Raw genomic sequence first — 20,055 nt, forward strand, 5'->3', positions numbered from 1 at the left:
AAACACTGCAGCAAGACAGAGGAGGGAGCCAGCAAGTCGGTAAACACCCGGGGGCAGCAGAGGAAAACACTGCATCGCCCTCGACCGGGGCTGCACAAAATACTTCACAGGGCCACATGCGGCCCTCGGGCCACAGGTTGGACACCCCTGCGTGACTACACCAACAAACAGAAGAATGTGACATTATCAGGGTCACAGCAAAGACATGTTCACACTAATGATGCCACATCTGGCAATCAATGATTCACTACACAGACTGAAAAATAAGGGACCACCTTCCCCCAGACCATAATATAAGTCCTTACAATCATCTTGATACATCTATCTTCCCACGCCCTCTTAGCTGAGAAGCGTCTCCCAAATGTCAGGAGATGACAAGGGCATCCTGGTCCATCATACCTTAAGACCATGCTTACCCCTTAGAAAGTTATGTAAATCTTCACATATTAGCATATTTTATTATTTGGCCGAATATGAATACTGAATACAAATAATGGGCACTGAGCTTTAACATAACAAATATTAAAAGAAGCAACATGAAATCAAGGATCACGTGTTTTGTTTTTAATTTCAGTAGGATTTAGTACAGTACAGCTCCAGATTATTCATATGTGAATTTAAATCACTCTTTGTCCGAATATAAATAACATGTTCGGTGCCAAATAAAACTGAATTTGAATATTTGGTACAGCCCTACCACCAGCAGTGCCAAAACCAGAATGTGCTGCCGACTGACTGGTCCATCTAGGGAACCACAGCAGTCGATAAAAATAAATAAATAAATAAAACAAAAAAAACTCCCAAAATATGAGGAAAAAATGCAAGAGCAGTAACATTAGAACTTCAAAAGAAATCTTATTTATATTTTTATTCTAATCGGCCATAATTTTTCTAGGCCAAACATAGCCAACAGTAGGTTTGAGATTTTAATCATCAGTCCTTGGTCACATAGAGATACTTGCTTTAACACATGGGGGTAAATTCTACATATGTATGGTGCCTAAAATATCAGTGCTGAGAAAGAAAAAATGCTCAGCACCGGTCTATAAACAGTACTTAGAGTTAGGTGCATTTATAAGACAACACTTATGCCTGGGATTCATGCCTAACTTTACATGCATCTATTTGCACCAACTGAAGTATGGGGCAAATTGTCATACCTACTGTAAATTAAGCACGATCCCCTTTTTCCTAGAATTACACGCATAAATTCTAGGAATGCCCTCGATCCACCTATGACACTCCCATTCCTGTGCCCTCTTTTTGGACTAGTGCATAAGCATGTACCGTAACTTTTAATTAAATACAAGTAGCACTAATAATTGCTTGTTAGGAGCCAATTGTCAGCATTAATTGGCTCATTATTCAATTAAGCTGTGCACACAAATTGGGCATGATTCCAAATTTGCGTGTGCAATTCAAAACGCCACATAGAGAGCTCCTTTTACAAAGCCAAGCTGGAATCACTGGCGTAGCTATATAAAAGGCGCACACAGAATTTAACCCATGATAAAAATCAGGGTATAAATGGTCACAGACAAATAATATAGAGATATAATGTGAATGAAGCTGGATAGATATGGAGAATCCCTCAGATATGAAATTCACCTAAGCCATGACTTACTACTGTAATAAATTTAATCATTATGAAAGTGAAATCACTAGTTTCTGTTCATTGGGTTAACTCCAAACCAACTGGTGACTCAAATGTAAACCATTCTGAGCTCCCCTGGGAGAACGGTATAAAAATTTGAATAAATAAATAAAATCAGAATTCAAAAATATAGGATACTACTGTCACTTCCCATATAATTTTTTTTTAAATTTATTTATCATTTTTCAATTAATAGAACAAGTATAAACTTGTACAGAAAGGTAAAGTTAGGCAGAAAATAAAATATAATGCGGATTACAATATAATACAAAACAAAGCAGATTATCTGTTGTCATAACACCAATACCCATAAACATAAAGATATGCATACATATATAGCTTAACTTTAACTCAAGTCCTCATCAATCCAAGATGTAGAATCGGCGAAAAATATAGTAAGAAATTACAAAATAGCAATCTATAAGATTAAGGATTGTATAGGCTGAACTAGAAGGTCATATAATCAAAGAGTACTCATATCTCTCCTCCTTTTTTCAGGGGGGGGGCCATTGACAAGAAGGCTATAACATATGCCACCCTTCGTGGGGCAAATCCTTGTGCCTAAATTAGCCACGGAACCCCCTTATTCTACAATTTACTTAGTATATGAGCATTAACGCTAATACCCATCAGGCCACTCGGTGGGATGATAGCGATCAGCTACCTCTCACTTTGGAATTCTCGAATAGAATTTGCAATCACACATTTCTGTAGATCTGGCAAGATGTAATACGTAATCCAAGGCAGTGTGCCATTTTCATAGGCTTTCTTCTTGCTTTTGCTCTTTTTATTTATACTCTCCCAGTTAAAAAGAAAGAAGGAATTAAACCAATGGCGGCAGCAAAATTCTCGTTTCCAGGCAATTATAACAATGGATCTTCCTTGCGTTCAATTAAATTTAAATCTGATGGTCCACAGAGTTGCAACAAAAAAAGCCGAGCTGCTGTATGCTTCAGTGAAACTGGTTTGCAAAAGAGCAATTTAGCTAGTTTATGGTGTATCACGTGCAATTATGAAGGAAACAACAGACCACTTGGGAAACCAGAAATTGCATATAGTCAATGTCCAGGTTTCCTCCCACCACAGGAAAGAGGACATATAATTGAAAAGATTCTGGTTTGGATCTAGAAAGGACCAAATGTACAGAATAAGTGGTATAAAGCTTCTTATAGACAGAGATGATCTGAGTCACCAACTGCCTGAAGAACAAGCTGCTAGATTTATGATTCATTAATTGTCTCTTTTTCACAACTTAGTTAACACGAAGACAACTTCATGTGGCAGAACTATCCTCCTCTTGGATCAAGCTAGCTCACACCGCTGTCAGCAAAATGAAATTCATTCAAGGTGCTTTGTGCCGCAAGTCAACCCAGCATAACACATTCCTAGACAACAATTACACAGCTGATTTATCACCGTCGCTGTTCTGGTGTTCCTTCCTTAGGATTTTCCTTAGGATTTTCCTCAGGTGCAGGTGATAACAACACCAACTTTAAATGCTTGGCTGTAATGTCTGATGTTTCACAAAACAAATAAAAATCCAGCCTCATAGAAAAGTGCAGTTTTAAAAGATTTGACAGGACTTGTAGAAATAATGAACCCAAACACCAAAAATAACTCCTGTCTGTGAAAAAATTACTCAGTGAAACGTCATGTATATGAAATAAGTGTCAAACAAATTAACAGGCCTTTCTACTAAGCTGCGTAAAAGTGGCCATAGTTATTATGAGTGTAAGGGTTTCCCATGCACTAAGGCCACTTTTTAGTGTGGCTCTAAAATGGCTGCAATTTCCTTTTTAACCTGTGGTAAGCACGCATTAGTGCTTACTGCAGCTTAGTAAAAGGACCTCAAACTGTAGATACCTTTTATTGGAATAAGTTACCCCCTCTTTTACAAAGGTGTGCTATGCTTTTTAGCACACGGTAAATATCATTGCTCGCTAAACACGCGCCAAACACTAACGCATGCATGTTATCCTATGGACGCGTTAGCGGTTAGTGCACGCAATGATTCAGCGCATGCTAAATCTGCACTACAATGCTTAGCGCGCCTTTGTAGAAACCAGCGCGACGACTTTGGTTGAGCAGGGGTAAAATTGTGGAACTCACTCGTAGGGCAGATATGGAAATGTGTTGATAGAGGTACATTTAGGAAACTTCTTAAAACGCAACTGTTTGTAAATGCCTTTTCCATATGGTCTGATTTCTTCTGATTGTAGATTTTCTGAGGATCTAATCATTGATGTTTATTTGTTTTAAATTTATGTATGTAATATTATGCAATCCGTCTAGGTTTAAGACGGTATAAAAATTTTTAAAATAAATAAAATCTGTCAGTAAGGGGTTCTTATATGAAGGGCTCCTTTTACTAAGCTGCGGTAGCGTTTTTAGCACGCTAACCCCCGCGCTACGTGGAAAAACTAACGCCAGCTCTATGCAGGCATTGGCATCTAGCGCACCGGGCATTGTAGCGTTCATTGTAGCATTCAATGCACGCTAACCTCCGCACTACGCGGAAAAACTAACACCAGCTCTATGGTGGCATTGGCGTCTGGCGCACAGGGCATTGTAGCGTTCATTGTAGCATTCAATGCACGCTAACCTCCGCACTACGCGGAAAAACTAACACCAGCTCTATGGTGGCATTGGCGTCTGGCGCACAGGGCATTGTAGCGTTCATTGTAGCATTCAATGCACGCTAACCTCCGCACTACGCGGAAAAACTAACACCAGCTCTATGGTGGCATTGGCGTCTGGCGCACAGGGCATTGTAGCATGCGCTAAGTGCATGATAAAACCGCTAGCGCAGCTTAGTAAAAGGAGCCCAAAGCGGTGTCTAGTGCTACAGCACAGCTAACTCAGCTTAAGATGGCATACTGCAGGACACACTCAGGTGTCCTGTGGTAAGAGCCAAATGTGTGCTAAAAATATATTTTTTGAGGGGATAGAGAGAGCTATCTAGTGCTAATCAGTTGGCACAGGGTCGTTCCATCAACCAAGGAGCTGACCCGTTGAAACCACAAAAAAAGCAAAAGTCCAAAACAAAGGATGCTGTGGAGACTGATGTTACTGATGCAAACTTTATTTGTGGCAAGAAGGTAATCCACAACTTTGGAACAATGTTGAGCATCCACTGCTTGAAACAGCGAAGAGGACCCATCACGGTCCGTGTTTCGACCTTAATGTCTGCATCAGTAACATCAGTCTCCACAGCATCCTTTGTTTTGGACAGGGTCATTCCATGCCAAGTGCTCTAATGGTCCCCACCATTATGTTTCAAATTTTCTTCATAATTTGCACATAGAATAGTCAGGGTACTAAGAGAATTTTCCTAAGATTTTAGATTTCTAACTGCAATAGTCGTTGAGCTAGACCTACTTCTCTGGCTAGATGTTGGCAGCATTGTGCACAGTGATGATTAAGGTGTCAATTTTAGCTGCTTGTAAAATTGAGAATAATTGGTCAATAGTGCTAATTTTTGGTAGTCCAGCATAGCTTTTTGTGCTAGTTGCAATGATGCTAGCAAGAGCATCATGGATACAAAAGCCCACCTGAAAGTTTTGCTCACAGTGTGCCCAAAGATGTATTCATTTGTTGTGACAAATTTTGACCAGTGTATCAGCTGCTATAGCTCCAGAGCAAGAGAGTACATACAGACTTCAGATTTTTTTTAAAATCATAGATTATCACTGCATTGAACACTACATTCTCAAATTTGCTGCAATTCTGTATGAATAAATGCATCATAACTTCTTTCAAATTTAGCATCTTTGACAAAGGGGCTGAAATTAATCAATTTTCAGGGTCAATTTATATAGAAAAAAAAGAGTCTGCCTATATCTTCCTAACAACAACACTGAACGTAAGAACATAAGCATAAGAACATAAGCAATGCCTCTGCTGGGTCAGACCTGAGGTCCATCTTGCCCAGCAGTCCGCTCACGCGGCGGCCCAACAGGTCCAGGACCTGAGCAGTAATCCTCTATTTATACCCTTCTATTCCCTTTTCCAGCAAGAAATTGTCCAATCCTTTCTTAAATCCCAGTACTGTATTCTGCCCTATAACGTCCTCTGGAAGCGCATTCCAAGTGTCCACCACACGTTGGGTAAAGAAGAACTTCCTGGCATTTGTATTGAATCTGTCCCCTTTCAACTTTTCCGAATGTCCTCTTGTTCTTTTATTTTTTGAAAGTTTGAAGAATCTGTCCCTCTCTACTCTCTCTATGCCCCTCATGATCTTATAAGTCTCTATCATATCCCCTCTAAGTCTCCTCTTCTCCAGGGAAAAGAAACCCAGTTTCTCCAATCTCTCAGCGTATGAAAGGTTTTCCATCCCTTTTATCAGATGTGTCGCTCTTCTCTGAACTCTCTCGAGTAACGCCATATCCTTCTTAAGGTATGGCGACCAGAACTGGACGCAATATTCCAGGTGTGGGCGCCTTTTGGTTTTGCAATGCCACTGTCATAAATGTACAAATTCACCTCCAAATTAGGAATGCTTTGCGGTGTGACATGCAATATTTGCATTTATATTCAATAATTTGAATACCACTGCATTTCTAACTGTGCTATGCTTGTCAAAGATTCCTAAAGTTTCTACAGTATTGCTGCACTATGTGTTTTTCTGGTGAAGAGTGAGTTTTTGGGCTCCTTTTACGAAGCCGCGTTAGCGGTTTAACGCGCGTAATAGCGCGCGCTAATTTGCCGGCCACGCTAGCCGCTACCGCCTCCTCTTGAGCAGGCGGTAGTTTTTCAGCTAGCGCAGGGGTTAGCGCGTGCTAAAAAGTTGCGTGCGATAAAGCCGCTAACAAAAGGAGCCCTTAGTGATTGGTACTATATTTTGTGCTTCATTTGCTGTTCATTCTCCAGTGACGGTAGCACTGGGTTTATCAGTTGGTTGTTATGCATAACATTTGTATCCTATTTGCATTTTCCAGGTATAAAAATAGTTTTGACACTCAGAATCGATAGGCTTAAGGCCTTGTTGAATCCATTATTACAAATCATTTTAGCCATTTGTTTATTGCTTTGGCTCCATTCACGTGCTTTAGTTAGGTATTTTTAAAATTTGGGGGATCCTGTGGAAAGGAAACCCACCGGTGGCTGTTGCATGGCTACTGGCCGTGGCCCCTATGGCAACGGGGATACTGGTTTGCTCATTTGGAAACCAGTAGTGGCAAAGTAATCATGGACCAATGCAACACCAATTTCATATACATTTTCTAGCCTTGTGATGTGTGTATATCACGGGCCATGCACACAAAATATCCCATGCTTTTAAGCAAATTTCTATTTCAATAAGGGTTGCATTGCAAAACAAATAAATATAAATCTTGTAGAGTAATATTTCCTTTTGCAGATGGTACTAGTTTGAATAAGATTCAGGCAGACTCTTTTTTTTATAATTGATCTTGAAAATTGACAAATTTTAGCCCTTTTGGAAATGGTGCAAAACTGATTTGCTGCAAATTTGACAGTTTAGTGTCCAGTGCAAAGATAATCTATGATAAAATCTGAAGTCTGTCTCTACTTTTGCTCTGGAGCTATAGCAGTTGATAAACTGGTCAAAATCTGTCACAACAAACTGTGACAAGTTTTAAGGCACACTGAGCTTTTGCATTCCTGATGCTCATACTAGCATCACTGAAACTAGCATAAAAAGTTGTGCTGGACTGCCAAAAATTAGTATTTTTCATCAATTATTGTCAACTTCACGAGCAGTTAAAAATGACATTTTACTCACTGCTGTGCACGATGCCACCAGTACCCAGTAAAACAAGTGGGTCTAGCTCAGTGACTATCGCAACTAAGGGCTCCTTTTACAAAGGTGTGTTACGGCCTTAACGCGTGGAATAGCGCACGGTAAAATGCCGTGTGCACTAGCCGCTACCACCTCCTTTGTGCGCTAATCCGGTGCGTGCGCTAAAAATGCTAGCAAATGACACAGTGTTATTTGGTAGAATGTTAAGAGCGAAAAGTCAAATTTCCTCTCACAACAATAAACGTCTTTTGATAATGACAGGGGTTGCTATGCAACTGATTTTGAGAAATTGGAAAAACTGGGACAGGTTGAACTACGGTTTTTGGTGGGAATCGTTGTGTCATATTTTTAAAATGAAGCGGGTGTTGGCTGTACAACATGGAAATTATAAAAAATTGTTGAGGATTTGGGAACCATTGATAAGTTATTGTAAGGATTGATTTTATTTTTGGTCATTTCATTATACACATCCAGGGGGGGGGATTCACAGGACAATTCTAACCTGATTATGTGTAATGGATTATTAATTTGGGGGTGGGGGTTAAAGTGATTATTAGGTATATGTATTAGTTAAAAGTGCTTTTACTGTAACATTATTTCTGTAAATAACTGTTATGCACTATGATTGTTTGAATAAAGATTTATAAAAAAAAAAAAAACCAAAACCAAAAACGCTAGCGCACCTTTGTAAAAGAAGCCCTAAGGATCTGATATTTTGGAAAAATTTTTTAATGCTGTGCTAATTAAGCATACAAATTTTGAACAAAATCTGAGACATAATGGTGAGGAGCTTTTTTTATTTTACACCACTTGGAATGGAATGATCCCACAGCTGTATTACACCCCCCCCTCCTTTACTAACGCGTAGCGTGGGATTTAGCGCCGGCAGCAGTGGTAACTGCTCCGACGCTCCTAGACGGAGGTAATGAGATAGAGTCTTTCAACTGCACTCTAATGATCATGAGTGAGAGAGCCAAGTACTAATTTCATCTTTTACAGCATCTTGTGAGAAGTCTCTGTTTTATGAATGCAACGTTTTCATGTTGTGAAGTGTTAACCATTTTAATACGTATGTTCTTTTTGTAATCTGCTTTGGATAAAAAATGGAATAGAAATAATAAACTATTTCAAAGTATTTGATTATCACAATTTTGAACGTTTTCCGTTCTTGTGTAGTGAAGTTTCAGTTCAGTGCCCCAACTATCAGGTCACTGAGGGAGTGATCTCCCTATAAGAAATATTCACCTACTGACCTGCAGTAGCTTATGTTATGTCTACGAAGACTGACACAAGTCCTTAATTTCTGGTTTGTCTTACTGATATGGCATCCGCATTCTTTTTATATTGGATCATTTACAAGTTATTCATAGCGAAGTATGAATGTGAACCTTACATTCTGAATGTCTTTCCCATATTTTTGGGTGGTACATACTGGTATAAGTTGCATCATGGTGCCTTGTAGGGTTTTGTGCCATTTTCTTCTATTTGTTTGATCACTTGCCTCTATCCCCTCCCCCATCCCTCCCTTTTATGCTGTAAAAGCATATGCAGGCAGCCTAAGATTTAGATTTGTCCCTCCATTATAAATCCAGCACAGGTGTACTAGCCCCCTCTTTTACAAAGGTGTGATAAGTTTTTTAGTGCGCATGTTATCCTATGGACGCGTTAGTGGTTAGCGCACACGTTGATTTAGTGCACGTTAAATTTGCGCTAAAACACTTAGCGTGCCTTTGTAAAAGAGGGCCTATGTTTTCACTGAATGGAAGCTGACGTAATTTGCTGTGCATTAAATCCTTGCGTAGATATTCAGCACACAGGCTCCCAACGTGGAAAAAAGAAAAAAAGTTTTTTTCTGGTTATACAGTATACAAATCACATGTGGACAATCTGTGTGCAAAAAAATGTGCACAGGTAAGGAAAAGTGAACCCAAGTGCTCCAATAACAAGCAAATAGTTTCCTGTATTGGGCCTTAGCTGCATAAAAAAATCAATATTTTGCAAATTACAATGGGGCCTGGAGGATTACTGTATATTGGTTCTTTCTGCACATCTCCAGTGAAAGTTAAAATGAAGCTTGGAAAGGTTATAGAAACCAAGCTCTGAAACATACAGCTCCATCTTTCTAGTTGCTCTGGGCCAAAAATTTTAGTAGGGCCATGGCACCTGCGGCCATCCTATTCTGCTGCCTATGTCTAACCTTATTTGCTATGCAGAAAATGATACTATTAGTGCACGTGCTATTCACGTGCACTAATATTAAGGGACTGCCAGTTTCCCAGTAGGTCTCACTAGTAACAAAAGAAGCTTTTTACTCCTCCTATGGGTGGTGGGGGAGGCAGAAAGAAAGGAAATTCCTGTCTGAGGGAGAAGGAAGGGAAGCAAATGAGACATTGCTCAATTTTTCTGCTTCCACGGAAGATTCATGCTCATTTTTCACCTAAACCAAAAACATAGCCAAAAATTGAAACAACTTTTTGGCAGAAGCCAGAACCAGGAATAAAAAGAATTTGGCGCTGATTTTGGTGCTGAAACTAAAACTGAAATTCAGTCGACCTCCACTATAGGGCAGGAAAAGGTTATAGGTAATGGGGTGTTTTTTTACTCCCATGGATGTAAATGCTGTTTGTCCTATTCTTTTGCTGCATTTTTCTTGTGTGCCAAACTCCTCTCTACATAGGGAGAACTCCTCTGTACATGAAGATGTTTGCCGTACTTGGCGCTAAGCTAGTTCTATAACTTATATGCATACTAAGTAGGCCAACAAGAATATTCCTTTCCAAGCAGTATTAGTCTTTCCTTCTTACAAAGAAATAAAAGCATGGCAGTGCACGTGCTTAGGCTTTCCTAGAGAGAGCAATCCTATTGGGCGTCATTAAAACGCCAAGTTCCGCCATTAATAGGATTTATTTCATTTACCTATAAGACATATTTCTTTCAGTGCAGCCCGGGTGGTGCATGAGAGCACTGCCAAACTCTGATCTCCCACTGTGCCGTAGGGATGTACAGAGCTTCAGAGCAGCGCCAGCCAGTTTTGCAGGGCAACGCTAAAGAGCGTCGAAAGATGTGCAGGGCTGCCGCTCGTGCGTGCCGCGTTTTGCTGTGCAATCTAAAAAGTGCTGGTTTTATACGCGAGAAAGTGCAGCACTGTCCGATGCAGCACTACACAGAACTCCCCTGTGCTCTAGCAAAAATAGACCGGCCTCAGCCTACAGGACCTGTTCATTGCACACGCCCATTCTTTTTTTTTTTTTTTTTTCCTAGAATGTATAATACCTTAAGGTAGGGGGGGGAAGAGAAGGAGATTTCTTACGTGAATTAAAAAAGCGGGAGAGCAGAGCAGCAAGTCGGTGTCTGACTCATTCATTCATTCGCTTCCTCGCTCTCCCTCAGCGCTTCTCTCCCCCTTTCTTTCTCTCTATCCGTCGTCTCTTTCTTTCATTCTCTCTACTTTTCCCCGTTTTCTCTCCCCTTTTCTTGCCCTGATCGCTTTTATTATCTTCCTTGTCCCTCTGTCACCGTCGGATTTTTTTTTTTTCTCCACCCCCCTCTTTACATTTACTTTCTGTCTTCATTCCTCTGCTTCTCCTGCCCCATTCAGCGCATCCACCTTTTGCTCCCTCACCCTCAGAAGCTGCATTCTCAGCAACGGAAAACAGGCGGCACAAACACCAGGCGGACGAAAGCAGCTTTTTTTTTTTTTTTTTTTGCCAAAAGAGTACGTCGAGCCGATATATCTCATTATGTAATACCCTCACCTACGAAAACAGCAGTCCAGCAACCACAGCTGGCTAGCGTTGCATGCGGTTAGTTTCACAGAAATAAAATCGAATGGATTTGACAGGTCAAGCAAAGAGTAATTTATACTAGATTGGGATTTAAATAGTCCACTTTACCGCAGACAAAACGCAAAAAAAAAAAAAGCTTTCATTGTACGCTTTAGCGATCCATCATATCCTCAAAACGCTGGTGCACATGGCAAGAAAAAATATTTATAAACATAACAGTTCCTCTCGGTCTCTGGCACTGTTGCTTTTTTTTTTTTCTTTAACTTCTGCCTGTCCTTTTTAAGATCATTTTATGCATTTTTTTAATAGACTGTTTTTAATTCTTCCCTTTAGAACATCCATATTTTTTACGCAGGCTGTTTTGTCTACTTTCTAGTGTATCTTTTCTGCATTTTCCCTGGTCCTTTCTTTTTATTACTTAAATGTTTCAATTCCCACCCCCCTGAAACAATCTACGCTTGATCAAATTCACACGTCTCCTCTGTGCAGATCAGTTTTCGCACCCTTGGACATTAACACCCGCTGGTGCTGAAAGAGCGCAGCAAAGCAAAGCCCAGCATTTACCTCAGTGGGGCTCCAGCGGGTCAGAATCAGAGACCTCCACAGGCACCCCTCCTATGTAATCCGTCCTTATTTTAATAGAAAAGTACTACCATGCACAATGTAAAGAGAAAAAAACAAAACCTCTTATTCCAGACAGGATTTCCACAGTGAATTAATAAAGTCACCCTTTGCGCTTTTATTTTGAATCAAGTGCAGTATTAGGTCTTGGCGGTGCATTTCCCTTACCTTTTTCAGCGCTGACATTCTAATGCATTATTAATTTAGCTGGTCCCAGTTGACATGATGGGATCGGCAGGTTAAGATAAGAACAGCTGATAAATAGAAGATAGAAATGAATGGGGGTAACTCTTATTATATCGCTTAAACATTTGATATTCCAATCGTGGTTTACACGCTCCGCTGCCAAAACCCCTCTTAGAAGCACTCACATACTCTCCGGCTAGTCTCATTCTAACCCCCCCGCATGCGCTCACTTGCTGTCACAAGTGAGCATGCGCGGTCGGAAAGCGTCTCTTATGGGACGCCATGGAAGTGAGGTCCAGGCAACACTGCGGAGAGAACTTTCTTTCGTCCTCAATTGACACGGAAGGGGGCGGGGCGCGCATTCTGATTGACGAACCGGACCGAGCACCGATTGGATAGTTCCCGGGCCGCTTTGCACTCGTTGGCTGCTATAGGGGAAGTGGGTGGGGTATAGTAGGTGTGGCGTGCTGGACGGTAGTTTGCTGCCATTGGTAGTCTCAGGGAGGAGGATGGAGGCGGCGGCGGCTAGTAGGAGAGAAGGTAGGAGCTCAGCGAGAGCCGGTTGTGATCGGTAGATACCCGGTGGCTATTTCGTAGAGGAGAGCGGGACAGTCAGCTGCAAGTACATCTGGGCCCGAGCTAACGGCAGGGTTCCAAGCGGCCTGTAGGCAGCTCCAGTCCTCGTGAGTGCTCACGAGGCAAGAGCCAGGTTAATTCATCAATGCCGATTGCGAGGGCTTGACCATTCCCGGAGTTTTACCCCTCTTTGGATACAAGGACATTTTTTTTACCTCTAGTTTAACATTCCCAATTGTTTTGAAAAGTTGGCTTCTGTGGCTTAATTTGGCAGTCTGAGAATGAAAGTAGCTTGCAGATGAAGATCTCTTTAATTGAACGTTTTACCGATGCTGTGTACCCAAGGCAAGAGCAAATTTCCCTGCCCTGCGAGGTCCGTCCCCTGTTTTTTGTTTGTCACATTTTGTGTCCAGAGGAGACGTACTTTGCACCCTTGGTTTGTTTGCTCCCCCCCCCCCCCCCAGCTCCAAACCTTAGTTGCTAAAAACGGGGTTGGACAATAGTGGTTGGTTCATGCCCCTAGAGGCCCAGACTATTCCACTGTCTATGCTATGGTTTAAAGCGCCATTTAGTAGCAGTACACACTAACACCACGAGCATTTACTATACAATTCGAGATCTTACTGCTGACCTACAAGTGTGTTCATTCTGCTGCCCCTCAATATCTCTTTTCTCTTCTTATACACCTCCCAGACAACTCCATTCCTCAGATAAGCAACTCTTAGCGGTACCCTTCTCCTCCACTGCCAATTCCAGACTTCCTTCCTTTCATCTAGCTGCCCCATGCCTGGAATAAATTACCTGAGGACATGTATCATGCCCCGTCCCTTGTTCAAAGATAGACCTTTTCGATATTGCCTTCAGCACTTAGCCCCACCTAGCCAGCAGTTTAATCATCCGGTGCTAACTGCTAACCCCTACCCTGGCATCCTGTTTATCTGTCTTGATTGATTAGAATGTGAACTCGTTCGATCAGGAACTCTTTTGCGACTATGTACAGCACTGTGTACATCTGATAGCATTCTAGAAATAATTAATAGTGGTTCAAACAGTGGCATACCTAGCATATGTGACAGCCAGAGCCCATCATTTTTTGACATCCCCGCCCCATCTATATGAAAAATATTATTTTTAGTAACAATCTACATATCGCACAACAAGAGTGTACCTAGGAAAAGGCAGCATCTTAAACACTGCAGTGAGAACTAGAACACCAACACATACATTGTAAAACTAAACAAACCAGATCCTGCACAGTCAATTGATCCTGTACAGTCAATGCTATCAGAAAGCCATGTTCTTTTCATACACACAGACAGATACACCCTCGCCCAATATGGAATAATCACAAACTAAAAATAGAAATATGTAGACAAAAGTTAAACTGAACTGCCAAGAAACCAGACTCTGCATACAATACAACACCACAAAAACAGTAATACATGTCCTCTAATACTGTGCAAAATATAAAGACAGTAGATGTAAATTTGAAAAAACTGATACATAGCAATCACCACTTTACAAATTAACAAATAAAAATAAAACAAATAATGAGAAATAAGAAAATACAATTTTATTGGACTAATCCCTGTAAGCTCGGTCCTCATCCCCACAAACCACCTGATTCCATCCACACAAGCTTTGAAATGTTTTATATTGAACTTGTTATATTAAAGTATAAAAATAAACAATATTCTGTACAATTGTCAATTTATAAATCAGCGTCTTCTCCCCACTCTCTCTTCTCCATTTCCCTTCAGCGTCCTCAGCCCACTCTCTCTCCACTTTCCTTCAGCGCGCGCACATAAAAACAAGCAAGTAATTTTATATCATTTTCATTCTATCCATTCATAGAAATTAAAGTCTAAATAATGCCAGTCACAAAACAAAACATAATTTAAAAAAAATAATTCCCTGCACAGTCGAGCCTGCAAGGATTACTAGATGTCTTTCAGCAGCTCCCCTCCCTCCCCCTTACCTTTATGGCCAAGTCAAAATGATCTACCAACAATAAAATTTTAAAAACACGAAGCACACTTAATGCAGAGAAAATGTTAATTATCATTTTATATTCCATGGGTTTTCAAAGAGGTCAAGGCAGATGACTTTAATAATAATAATAACTTTATTCTTATATACCGCCAACAATCTTGCGACTTCTAGGCGGTTTACAATAAAGAGAAACTGTACATACAGCGAATTACAGAGTATAGCAGTGTACATCTGATAATGGGAACATTAATGATAATAACAACAGTTCGTATGCTGCAGGGCCTTGAAGTGCCATGCGGCTTACAAAGAATTAGAAAAATTCCATAAATTGAATGGGGTATTCATAGTTTGTGATTATGCAATGTCACCTTAGTAACAACTATACAAAAATAGACAAATATACCCCCTCCCTTTTTACTAAACCGCGATAGTGCTTTTTAGCGTAGGGAGCTGCGCTGAATGCCCCACGCTGCTCTCGATGCTCATAGGCTCCCTGCGCTAAAAACTGCTATTGTGGTTTAGTAAAAGGGGGCCATAGTGCAAAATATAGACAGCATATATAAATTCTCAAAACGGACACATTTTGATCACTAAATTGAAAATAAAATCATTTTTCCTACCTTTGTTTGGTAATTTCATCAGTCTCTGGTTGCACTTTATTCTTCTGACTGTGCATCCAATATTTGTTCCCTTCTTTCAGCTTCCTGTATGCTTCCTCTCCTCCAGACCTCATTCCCTCCCCCAACTTTTTCTTTGTTTCATCCTGTCCCCTTCTTTCTTTCTCTTTCCATGCCCTTTCTTTCTGTATGTCTGTCTTTCTCTCTCTCCGTGCCCCATTTCTTTCTTTTACCCTGCCCCCTTTCTGTCTGTCTTTCTCTCTCCGTGCCCCATTTCTTTCTTTCACCCTGCCCCCTTTCTTTCTGTCTGCCTTCTCTCTGTGCCCCATTTCTTTCTTTCTTTCACCCTGCCCCCTTCTTTCTTTCTCTCTCCCCATGCCCCTTTTCTTTCTGTTTGTCTTTCTCTCTCTCTCCGTGCCCCATTTCTTTCTTTCACTCTGCCCCCTTCTTTCACTCTCCATGCCCCCTTTCTTTCTGTCTTTCTCTCTCTCTCCATGCCCCATTTCTTTCTTTCTTTCACCCTACCCCCTTCTTTCTTTCTCCTCCCCATGCCCCCTTTCTTTCTGTTTGTCTTTCTATCTCTCAGTGCACCATTTCTTTCACCCTGCCCCCTTCTTTCTTTCTCTCTCCATGCCCCCTTTCTTTCTCTATGTCTCTTTCTCTCTCTCCCCCATGCCCCATTTTTTTTTTCTTTCTTTCACCCTGCCCCCTTTCTTTCTTTCTGGATCCCTGCCCCCCCTTTCTTTCTTTCTGGCTCCCTGTCTCACCCCCTTTCTTTCTTTCTCCCTGCCCTCCCCCATGCCACCGCCATTTGGAAACATGCTGCTGCCACCACCACCGGAGAAAGGCTGCCACTGGCCATCGGAAACAGGACGGCGCCGAGATCGCCCTGCTTCTCTTCCCCGCAGGCCGACCAACTCTCGCTGCCCGACGTCAATTCTAACGTCGGAGGACGTTCCGGGCCAGCCAGGCAGCGATTGGCTGGCCCAGAACGTCCTCTCCGATGTCAGAATTGATGTCAGATGGCTAGAGTTGGTCGGCTCGCAGGGAAGAGAAGCAGGGAGGGAGAACTCGGCGCCGGCTTGTTTCTGATGACGGCAATGGCAGCCTATCCCCAGCGGCAACCTATTCCCCGGTGAGTGGCCAGCTGTGCACCCCCTTGGGCCGTGCACCCGGGGAGGTCCCCCCCTCCCCCCACTCCCTTGATATGCTACTGGGTTCAACTGGTAAGGCCTTGTTGCAAGGAGTTGAATGGCATCACAGGCTTTATGCCGACTATCTCAAGAAGACATTGAATGCTTGAGTGTTTGGAACGCCATTGGTAGAAGGCTCCATCAAAGTGTACATGTTGGGGTTTTTTTAGCTATTAGTGAAGTATGTTAAATTTCTGTTTTCCACAATAAAGTGCAGATATTGAAGGTTCCTTTAATAATTACTGCTAGATTTTTTTGCATAAAATGTCCTTTTATCATTATTTGACAGGAGAATGGTTTTCCTATCCTTTTGTGGTTGTAACACTGTATTAGTGAAGTTCTAAGGAATCCAGCCACTCTAGTGTTATTTCTAAACTGATTTATTGTTGTTGTTTTTTTCTATAAAACAGACTTGATATATAATGTCTTTTTAACAATGTATCATTGCTGAGTGAGAAAACATAAGTTATAGCTATAATGCAGTTGTTCTCAACCTCTGAGTTGCGACCCCTTTGGGGGTCGAATGACCCTTTCACAGGAGTCGCCCAAGACCATCAGAAAACACATATTTCCAATGGTCTTAGGCAGTGTTCTTCAACTGCCGGTCTGTGGACCGGTGTCAGTCCGAATAAATTTTCTGCCGGTCCATAGTGCCGGCACGTCCATTGGGCCCAAGACAGTGTTCTTCAGCCGCCAGTCCATGGTGCAAACAACGTGGCGTCTTCGGGCCAGCTCCCTGAGTGCTGCAGTGCACAAAGCTGTGGGAAAAGGCTCCTACGCGTGGCCTGTGCCTGAATTGGAAGCCTTCTCTCTGACATCGCAATGTCAGAGGGAAGGCTTCCAGATGAGGTGCGGGACGCTGCCCACAGCTTTGTGCAATGCATCACTCAGGGAGCTGGTCCGAAGACGCTGCGTTGATTGCACAGTGGACTGGCCCAAAGATAACACCGGGGGGGGGCAGGCCAGAAGGCAAGGCACATGGAGGGAGCGAGACAACAATGGTAGGTTTATTTAGTGATTGATTTGTCTGTTCAGGAAGAAATGCATTTGTTTCTTTTCCTCTGGGGTTGTACTGCTTGCAGAGTCTTGCATCTTGGGGTTTGTTTGTAAATATTAGTACTTTTAGTTTTTTATCCTGCATTTGCTTGGGGTTATCTGTTTTCTGGTAGGAATGAATGTTAAGCATACAGTGTGCTTTGTGTATTTTAATTTTGTGGTTAACCATTATGTGTTGTTAATGCAATTTATTTGTGTGTATTAGTGCTGCCCAATTCACAATTCAAATCGATTTCAGTTTTTTAAAAAATCGGCCTCCCGATTCGATGACCGACCCTTCCCCCTTGCCTTCCTAAAGCAGGAGCTGCAGTGCTGCCTCTTGCTGGCCATCCACTGCTGCTCCTGCTTGAGGGAGGAGGGTCAGTCAGAAAGGCCTGCATGTTCCCCCAGCTTCCCCGCTCTTACTTTAAGCAGCTAATACGGCAGCCTGCAGGATCGCTAGTGCTATAGTGATCCCTGCAGCTGCACGTCATCCTCAGCGGCACGTTCTTTCTGCTACTGACGTCAGGGGCAGGATCACGGCAGAGAGAACGTGCCGCTGAGGATGACGGGCAGCTGCAGGGATCACTATTGCACCAGTGATCCTGCAGGCTGCTGTATTAGCTGCTTAAAGTAAGAGTGGGGAAGCTGGGGGAACATGCAGGCGGGAGGAACATGCAGGAGGAGGAAGAGTGCCTTCATGGCGGGAGGAGCAGACCTTCGGCGGGGTGCAGGAAGAAGAGTACCTTCGCGGAGGGGGGGCAGGCCTTTGCAGGGGGAGCAGGCCTTCACGGCAGGGAGGTAGGCCTGTGCAGAGGGAGGAGGGGGAAGAGAGATGCCAGACATGGGGTGAAATGAAGGGAATAAACTAGCCTTCCCCTCTCTACGCGGCATCCACTATGCAGGCAAACTGGGAAAATCCCTTCTCTTCAAAATCACAGGTCTTTGGAATGACCTCACCATCCCGTTGCGGAACCTGGGCTCCCTTCAATTATTCCGCAAACAACTGAAAACTTGGCTTTTCATCAAATTGTAACTCCATCCTCCCCCCCCTTTTTCTCCTCCCTTCTACACATAAGTTCATGTAAACCTTTTTCTTCTTCTCTACCTATTATTTAAGTTCTTGTAAACCGTGTTGAGCTCCATACTCATGGAGATGATGCGGTATATAAACTTAAGGTTTAGATTAGATTAGATTAGACCAAACCAAAAAGAGGGAGAGGAAAGCAGAGGAGAGGTGCTGGACTAATGGAGAGAGGGAGAGAGAAATGCAAGACCAGAAGGGGAAGGGTACAAGAGGAACAGATACTGCTCCAAAGCAGGTGGGCATGGTCAGGATGGCAGGAGAGATAGTAGGAGAAAGCCTGTACCTGGGGAAGGGGATACAGGAGGTAAGGAAGAGAGAAAGAAGAAGCTGGATATGGGGAGAGATAAGATGCTGTGCATGGAGGGAGCATAGGAAAGGGACACAAGGGGGACAGTACTGGAGAGGAGAATAGGGACAGGGACACAGAAGAGAGATGCTAGATGAAAGGGTAGTTGAGAAAAGGAGAGATGGTGGATCTGTGGATGGTGGGGTTCATTGCTGCAGCTGTGGGAGGATGGAGATGAACAAAAGGAAAGATGCCAGACCTCCAGGGGAGGAAAGGGAAACAGAAGGGGAGGACAGAGATGGAAGATGGATGGTTAGCACGGAGAAAGAAGGAAAGCCTGATCAGAAGACAACCAGACCAACATGATTTGAAAAATGACCAGACAACAAAATGTAGGAAAAATAATTTTATTTTCTGTCTTGTGATTACTATATGTCAGATTTGAAATGTGTGTCCTTCTAGAGCAGGTGTTAGACTGCGAACGTGAGCTAGGATTTAACAAAGAGAGGAAAAATATTTTTTGTTTGTTTATTTTGTTTACACCACAGGACCAGTGTGGGTAGGAGAGGGCAAAGGGGGTGAAGAGGTTATAAAATCAACCCACCAAGATGTTTGGAAAAAACCACCCAATTAGGCAGGAAAATCAAATCGAAAAATCGATTCAATTGGCTGAATCAAATCAAATCAAAAATTTTTTTCCTGAATTGGGCAGCACTAGTGTGTATATATGAAAAATGAATAGAAAAAATGGTGTTACAATTAGTACTATATTGGGGGCGGGGTTTGGGGTGGAGATTGAGTAGAGATGGGCACAACTTAGTCCAGTGTTCTTCAACTGCAGGTCCGCGGACTGGTGCCGGTCCACAAAATAATTATTTTATTTCCGCCAGTCCATAGGTGTCAAAAGTTTGAAGAGCACTGGTCTTAGGAACCACTCACATGCAGATACGCCCACATACATTTATTTGTAATTAGAAATAAATATTTAACAATATATAATTATATATTGTTTTTGTGATTAATCACTATGCTTTAATTATGTTTAATTTGTAACAATGAAAATACATCCTGCATATTAGATATTTATATTACGATTCATAACAGTAGCAAAATTACAGTTATGAAGTAGAAACAAAAATAATTTTATGGTTGGGGATCACCACAACACGAGGAACTGTATTAAAGGGTCGTGGCATTAGGAAGGTTGAGAACCACTGCTATAATACCAAGAAATTTGCTCCATTAAGCAAAAATAATAGCAA

At 42.1% G+C, this 20,055-nt stretch overlaps 1 protein-coding gene and 1 long non-coding RNA gene across 4 annotated transcripts in view; one reads left to right on the forward strand and one right to left on the reverse strand.

The window, feature by feature from the left end:
* The window catches only part of LOC117357693, a 33,900-nt gene extending 21,593 nt beyond the window's left edge, over positions 1–12,307 (reverse strand). Inside the window, exons 1-2 of the long non-coding RNA XR_004538848.1 lie at positions 12,193–12,307; positions 11,990–12,075 (exon numbers count right to left, since the gene is read on the reverse strand). This is a non-coding gene — a long non-coding RNA (uncharacterized LOC117357693). The remainder of the gene's footprint in view (positions 1–11,989; positions 12,076–12,192) is intronic.
* Positions 12,308–12,417: 110 nt separating this feature from the next.
* ERICH1 (glutamate rich 1) overlaps positions 12,418–20,055 on the forward strand; it is an 85,782-nt gene continuing 78,144 nt past the window's right edge. The window contains exon 1 of one of the 3 annotated variants that reach the window (XM_033935948.1): positions 12,418–12,547. In XM_033935948.1, coding sequence (XP_033791839.1) covers positions 12,517–12,547 — 31 coding nt within the window. In that variant the 5' untranslated portion in view covers positions 12,418–12,516. The other 2 variants (XM_033935950.1, XM_033935949.1) reach the window with 2 other exon arrangements.

The sequence above is a fragment of the Geotrypetes seraphini genome, chromosome 3 (genome assembly GCF_902459505.1).
Source record: "Geotrypetes seraphini chromosome 3, aGeoSer1.1, whole genome shotgun sequence".
Taxonomy (NCBI): Eukaryota; Metazoa; Chordata; class Amphibia; order Gymnophiona; family Dermophiidae; genus Geotrypetes; species Geotrypetes seraphini.